Source organism: Adiantum capillus-veneris, chromosome 11, assembly GCF_014529385.1.
Source record: "Adiantum capillus-veneris isolate H3 chromosome 11, ASM1452938v2, whole genome shotgun sequence".
NCBI classification, from domain to species: Eukaryota; Viridiplantae; Streptophyta; class Polypodiopsida; order Polypodiales; family Pteridaceae; genus Adiantum; species Adiantum capillus-veneris.
The window spans coordinates 160,621,616-160,628,085 of NC_140941.1; the positions used below are offsets into that span (position 1 = coordinate 160,621,616).

At 42.2% G+C, this 6,470-nt stretch overlaps 1 protein-coding gene across 1 annotated transcript; it reads left to right on the forward strand.

Moving 5' to 3' along the window:
* The first annotated feature begins 1,982 nt into the window (after positions 1-1,982).
* On the forward strand, positions 1,983-4,224 carry LOC147448320 (pentatricopeptide repeat-containing protein At1g08070, chloroplastic-like). The gene has a single exon (XM_086524167.1). It carries the CDS (start codon positions 2,196-2,198, stop codon positions 3,843-3,845), a length of 1,650 nt encoding a protein of 549 aa, XP_086380293.1. The 5' UTR covers positions 1,983-2,195; the 3' UTR covers positions 3,846-4,224.
* The last annotated feature ends 2,246 nt before the right edge of the window (positions 4,225-6,470 follow it).

A 6,470-nucleotide genomic window follows, 5' to 3' on the forward strand; every position in this document is an offset into this window, starting at 1 on the left:
TGCATTCCACTAGCAATGGTCATGAACCAACAAAAACAAAGAGTCAGGCATTGAGATGTTTTATGAGAGCCTCACATCCACTTGAGAGATTTTAGCCAGGTGTTAATTAGGTTAGCTTGATTGATTGGATTGAACTAACTTGCTACTAAGAAGCAATGCAAATGGATGACAAGTTTAAGTGGGAGCAAGCTATGCAATCTGAGTTATGACTTGATTGTGAACAATGATTCTTGGGACTTGGTGAATTTCCCACTAAAAAGAAAGCTTTACCTTGAAAATGGGTTTACAAGCTAAAGAGTACATTTGGAGATGTTGTGCCTAAGCTCAAGGCTAAATGATTTGCTAAGGGATTTCCACAATAGAAAGACACTTGATTTTGATGAGATTTTTTTTTCTTGTGGTCAAGATAACAATCTTGCATATTGTGCCTATATATGACACACTTATTGCCTCATGGGATTGCCAATTTGAAGTAGATGTTGAGTAAAAAATTCTCTATGAAAGATTTGGGAGAAGCTAGTCACTTTCTTGGTATGCGTATTAAATAGGAAAGGATTGAAAAGATTCTTACGTTTTCTCATTAAGCATACATTAAGAAGGGTTTGCATTTTTTTGGTCTTGATAGCTATGGCTTGACTACAATGGCCTTTGATGGGCATCACATGCCGTCACTTGCTAGTAAGTGGCCCGCTCATGTTTACACCCTTTTTTCTCATTGTAAAGACTCATTCACCATCAATAAAGAAAATCCTAGCATCTATTATGATAATCATATACGGTTTTCAAGCCTTACTAGCTTACTTTTTCCATTTTCCCAATTCTTGTAATTCAAAATCAAAGAATAATTGAATAAATCCATCAATGTGTAGTTGATAGGCCATGCTTGCCAAGCTAGGGCATCTAGCCCATATGAAGCACCATGCATTTTCGTGTGAATCCAAAGAGGTATCTATAATCACACCTACCCAGTTTGACTAGGAAAATGATGATTTATGTTATCCACAACTAGTCGGCCTCTCCTACACCTATAAAAAGAGGGAACACACATTGGATACACATATGGAAGAGGACATTTGGGGGATCATCATGCTAACTATGAGAAGCACTATATGTTTAAGGGGAAATGATAGAGAGCTCACAAACTCTTGTTAAAGGAAAGTGATTGGGTGGGAGACCTTGAGCTAGGTGTGACATTTATAATACTTTGTCTCTGCGTTAGTAGGGGACAAGAGTGATAGTGTGGACTCTAGAAATTAGGGTGAAATTTCAATAGTATCAAGTACTATCACAATGTGTTATAGAAGAGCATATATGGCACTACCACCATGGATTCAAACAGGAATGGCTTAGAGCACATTATCTAGACATGTTGCATGCATGTGTACTAGTAAGGGACCTTGAGTTATTGTCACATGGAGATCATACAAAGTTTGTGGAGAACGACATTAACTTGATTGGTGTAGGCAAAGGCAAATATTCCAATTGGCTTATCCAATTCATTAAAACAGTGCATGTGTACTAGTAAAGGACCTTGAGCTATTCTCACATGGAGATCAGACAAAGATTGCGGAGAAGGACATTAGCTTGATTGGTGTAGGCAACGACAGAGATTCCAATTGGCTTATCCAATTCATTAAAACACTGCGATATTTATGTGCTTGATGATCATTTCAATGTTTCACACATGACACATACCTTGAGGTCCTCTGAATAGAGGTACTTGGTCACTGTCACGCCCAAATCAAGTTGGCGAAATGGGTCTCTCAAGGGATTAGTCATGGCCCTAAGAGTGTAGATAATTCTGGCCTCTCGTAGTCCAGAGGAAACTAGTGACAAATGCGTCTGCCTTCGGTTTCTGGGTGCATAATCCCGGTGGTTCTTCTTGTATACTTTTTGGTGTATGAGGGGAGCGACCAAGCGTTCCCTACCCGACTCCGAAAACAAACAAACATACCTTGAGGTAAGCAGAAACACATTACACGTTTTTGAACTAACCTTCATATCCAAAACCGTAGTGCCAAGGGCCGCGGCACACATGTACCAGATGATGATTATGGTACCCTTAGGCTTCAACAGCAGCGGAAGAAACACGCTTTTTCTCCTCCTCTTTCTTGGGACATATTCATGGTCGCCAGAATGAGTATCTGTAGGATCTTGGGCATGTGGATCAAGCCGCTGATGCCCTGCCCAACCGCATGTACATGACCATCCGCTTCATCCAGCAGAAATTGCTGACCCGTGCGTACAATGTCTATGCTCTACATTGGCCTCATCCTACTGGTTTACCTGTGGACCACTACTTCACGACACTCGTGCAGTGCTGTGTAGACGCCAAGAGGCAACGCCATGGTGATGTTTTCCGTCGGCCTTCCCTGATATGTTCATACCGGTACCATGGCCGTAGAGGAGAGACACTCATGTTGCACGGTCATATGCAAATAGAAGGCATCCAGGCACACCAGCGTACGTTCGCCAGCCATTTCAAGACTAGTGGAAGCATATCTACCACCCAAGAGGGCAAGGAGCTTCATCATTTTGTCAAGAGAAAGGGTCATATGTCAGATGCTTTTGTGGCCACTGCCCTCCTGAACATGTATTCTAAATTTGGTGACATTGTCGAAGTAGAGGGCGTGTTCGACAAAATGCTCCACCGTGACATCATAGCATGGACTGCTATGCTCACAGCTTACGTTGAGCATGGGATGGCAGAGAAGGCTCTACAGTTATTCTGCCAGATGCAGGTGGAAGGTAGCGCACCCGACGATCGAGTTTTTGTGTTTTCAATCCAAGCATGTGGCATCCTCGCAGAGAACGAATCAGCGTACTTTGTTGAAGGACAGGCAATCAAGATTGTTTCTTTAGACATTGGGCAAGCATTGCATGCGGATGCTCGCAAGTTCGGCTATGCATCCAATGTTTATGTTGGGACTACGCTCATCAGCATGTATGGTAAATGTGGAGCCATTTCAGATGCAGAAGATGCATTCAGCGTCCTAAGTCAGCGCAATGTTGTAACATGGAATGCTATGCTGACCGTATATGTCGAGCAAAGGTTGGGAGACGAAGCACTCAGCTTGTTTTGGATTATGCTTAAGGAGCATGTCCCTTTTGATGACATTACATTGATCTGCGTTTTGCAGGCTTGCTGCGAAACTGGGAGCTTGGAAGCTTGTAAGCAGATACACTTTCATATCGAGTCCGTAGGGTATCATCAAGATCCCTCTGTAGTATCTACATTGGTTCACAGTTATGGGATTTGTGGAGGTACGAAAAATGCGGAAGCAAGTTTTGTTGGGCTTTTGGCTCCAGATGTAGTATCATGGTCTGCATCGATCGCAGGCCATGCAGGAAAAGGAGAGTGCTCGTCAAGTGTGGAACTTTTTGAGAAAATGCAGCTGGTTGGGATCCAGCCAAATGAAATCACATTTTCCTCGGTGCTAACCGCATGCAGCCATGCTGGCCTTATAGCAGAAGGTCTCGATGTCTTCAACTTAATAAGCCAGAAAGATTTCATTGTTTCGGATTTGAAACATTACAACTGTATGATAGACTTATTTGGGCGAGCAGGCAACTTCAAGGGGCTAGAGTACATGCTAATGAGAATGCCTATGGAAGGCGATCTGACGTTCTGGTTATGTTTATTGTGTGTGTGTCGCATGCATGGCAATGTAGAGATTGCAGAACAAGCCTTCGATCATGCAGTTAAGTTGCATCCTGACTATGCCGCGGCTTACATAATATTGTCGAACATTTATGTGGATGCTGGACTACAGGAAAGGGCAGCCCAATTGAAAAGTGCCATGCAAGTGCTAGGCTTGGAGGAAGCTTGGCAAGAGGCTGAATGACAATTTTGTAGTGGTCTTTGACCTGCAAGAACTTTATCATAGAATGACTTCCTATGGCTCAATAGTACGATTTTCCAGGTTGGCATGTGGGCAAGCCGACGACTAAACATTATTTTTGGAGCTTGAAACAGGTGCACGTTTGAAAAGCACCTTCTTGGGAGGTCGTGCTGTTCCTGCACATACGCGTTAAATTGAGAGGTTTCCACAAAGTGGTACAGCCATCTAAAAACCAAAACCCTAAGGTGTTAGGGAAGTGCGGTGTAGCCAATTTATTCAAGCCTCATAGTTAGGAACCACTTCGGGATCACAATTTGGGCATACCCGAATAGAACTTGCCACCATGATTATAATCCCTAATACATTCCGGCCCCCTAATAAATTGACTTGTTATGTGATCTCTTCAGGTTTTTAGATCATCGCTGCTATTGGGAGCAGAGGATCTCCTGGTCCACATAGATGCTCCTACTGAGTGAGCTTATTTCTGCCTCAAGGAAGTTTTCCATCTGGTGCTGCGGTGAAGAGGGGACCACCTAATCAATGTCCAGCTAGAGGCAGTGAGCGAAACCGTGGCCCACAACCTGATTCACTTCAAGGGCCCTTCCGGTTAAAGATCGGTGAGTATCACACTGGTGAGAAAATGAAATGACCGTGCCAATCTGGAAGCCAGTGTAATGGCAAGACTGACCACACTGCAGGCAATAGAAGCCATCTGTGACATGTAGCATCAACACCAACCAGGAACCACAAGACTTATGCTAGTTGATCTCAACTCCATTGGCGCACGCCCTAAAAGCAAAAATACAGAAGTCCATGCATGTGCTACAGATGACATTTCACCCCCAATTGTGAATAAAAAGCAAAACGCTGTGGCATGAGCCAATCATGCCAAAGACCCGCCCAACCAGATGAACTGACAGAAGACCTCTTGTTGATTATCAGAACTGCCAACATGAAATACCCACTGTCTTGACAACCAATGATGGCCTTTTTAGCCATACCAGGGGTCCATGCTTGTTGGCTAGAAGAAATTAAGTTGGATGGGAATCGACTACCCATTGTGGCTGGCTTACATGTTGCATCTTGTATGGACTGCCAAAGTATTGAGGACTTTTGCTCTAAGTACAACAAATTTTCTAAGTTCTCCTGCTGCAACTTGTCATAAATATTGTACAAGGTACTATAGTATGGGTGGTTACAAAGACGCGTTGTATGCATCAGATCAAAGACCTCCCTATACACAAGCTACAATTTTGAGGTAGTGCTCATTGGACGCTCTTTGAGCAAGGAAGAATGCTGCATTTTGCCAAAATAGTCATGCTTGGTTGGCCGAGTCATAGAATTTTATGTTTCTAATGCGGAAGTTAGATTATTATTAGAGGTAGCAAAAAAATGTCTCTTATCAAACGTATTTGTATCTTAACAGCAAATATGTACTATTGAAGAAACATGTGCATAAACTAATTTAAAGCAAGTGATATCAAAATGCACAAATGAAAGTAGACTACACGATAGGTGAGAAGGTGTCTTGTTCGAGTGTGTGATGCCATATATGATGTTTTGACAAGCTACAACAAAAACCATGAGACTAGTTAAACTTTTCATCATGAGATGAGAAAATAACACAAACTATAAACCACAGAGTGCAAGACATACAAAAGTGCCATGCAAAAGTATAGTGGAGAGTTGGCACTGTCTCTCTCTAAGAATTATAAGCCATGCCTTGCCTTGTAGTTTAGTATGGAGTCCAAGCAAATGTATACATATGGAAATTTGGATGCAATAACGGACCTTTATGACTTAACGATGTAACAATTTGGTCACTTTGGATAGGTTGTTGCTATCCAATTTGTTGGTGGCTTTGGAGAGATTGCTGCTGTCCGATTTGCAAAGCATATTGTGAATGTAATGAATGTTTAATCTCGTACATAGGGGCATGAGGTCCAGATTAGAAACAAACATGAAGGAGTAACGTTAACTTCAAATGAAATCATTAACATACATAACATCATGGTGAGCAATAGCGAGAGAGAGGGGAAGAGTGACATTGTTTTTGTGAATGTTCCGAGCTTTCCATGCCTTCTAGAGGCATGGAAAAGGGTCAAATGGTCCCTCTCTGCATGGAAAAACTTTGGTATTTTTTGGTCAGCATATGTTTGTTTCTCTAGAGGCCTACAAAAAATGTTCAATGTAGATAACATGGCAATGATGGTCTAGCTAAGGCGTGATGAGCCATGCCATCTGTTTCCTAGAACGTCACCTTTCCATACAATTAGTCATATCTTTTGACAAGGAGTGATTAAGCTAGGTTTTGCTTTCTTCGGCATGTTGCAATCCAAATCCTCCTCCTTACCTTGATTCCGTCGTGCAAAGTAGCACTCTCTACATACACCTACCATCATTTGTCCCAATAACTGAATACATCTTTGAGAGTATCCATAAATTTAAATGCTTGTTGTGTAAACTTCCAATCCATCAAACCTGGTTTCCATGCATAGGCTTCAAATGACAGCACGTCATCTCTAGTAGTCATTACCCATGCAACACTCACATATTGATGAGCTTTCTAACCTTTCTTTATATTGGATTCCATTACATCAACCCATTCTCCAATGGGTGGTTTCCTAC

What these genes read in the sequence shown, in the direction of transcription:
- LOC147448320 (XM_086524167.1), top strand. Translation starts at nt 2,196, where the DNA reads ATGTACATGACCATCCGCTTCATCCAGCAGAAATTGCTGACCCGTGCG.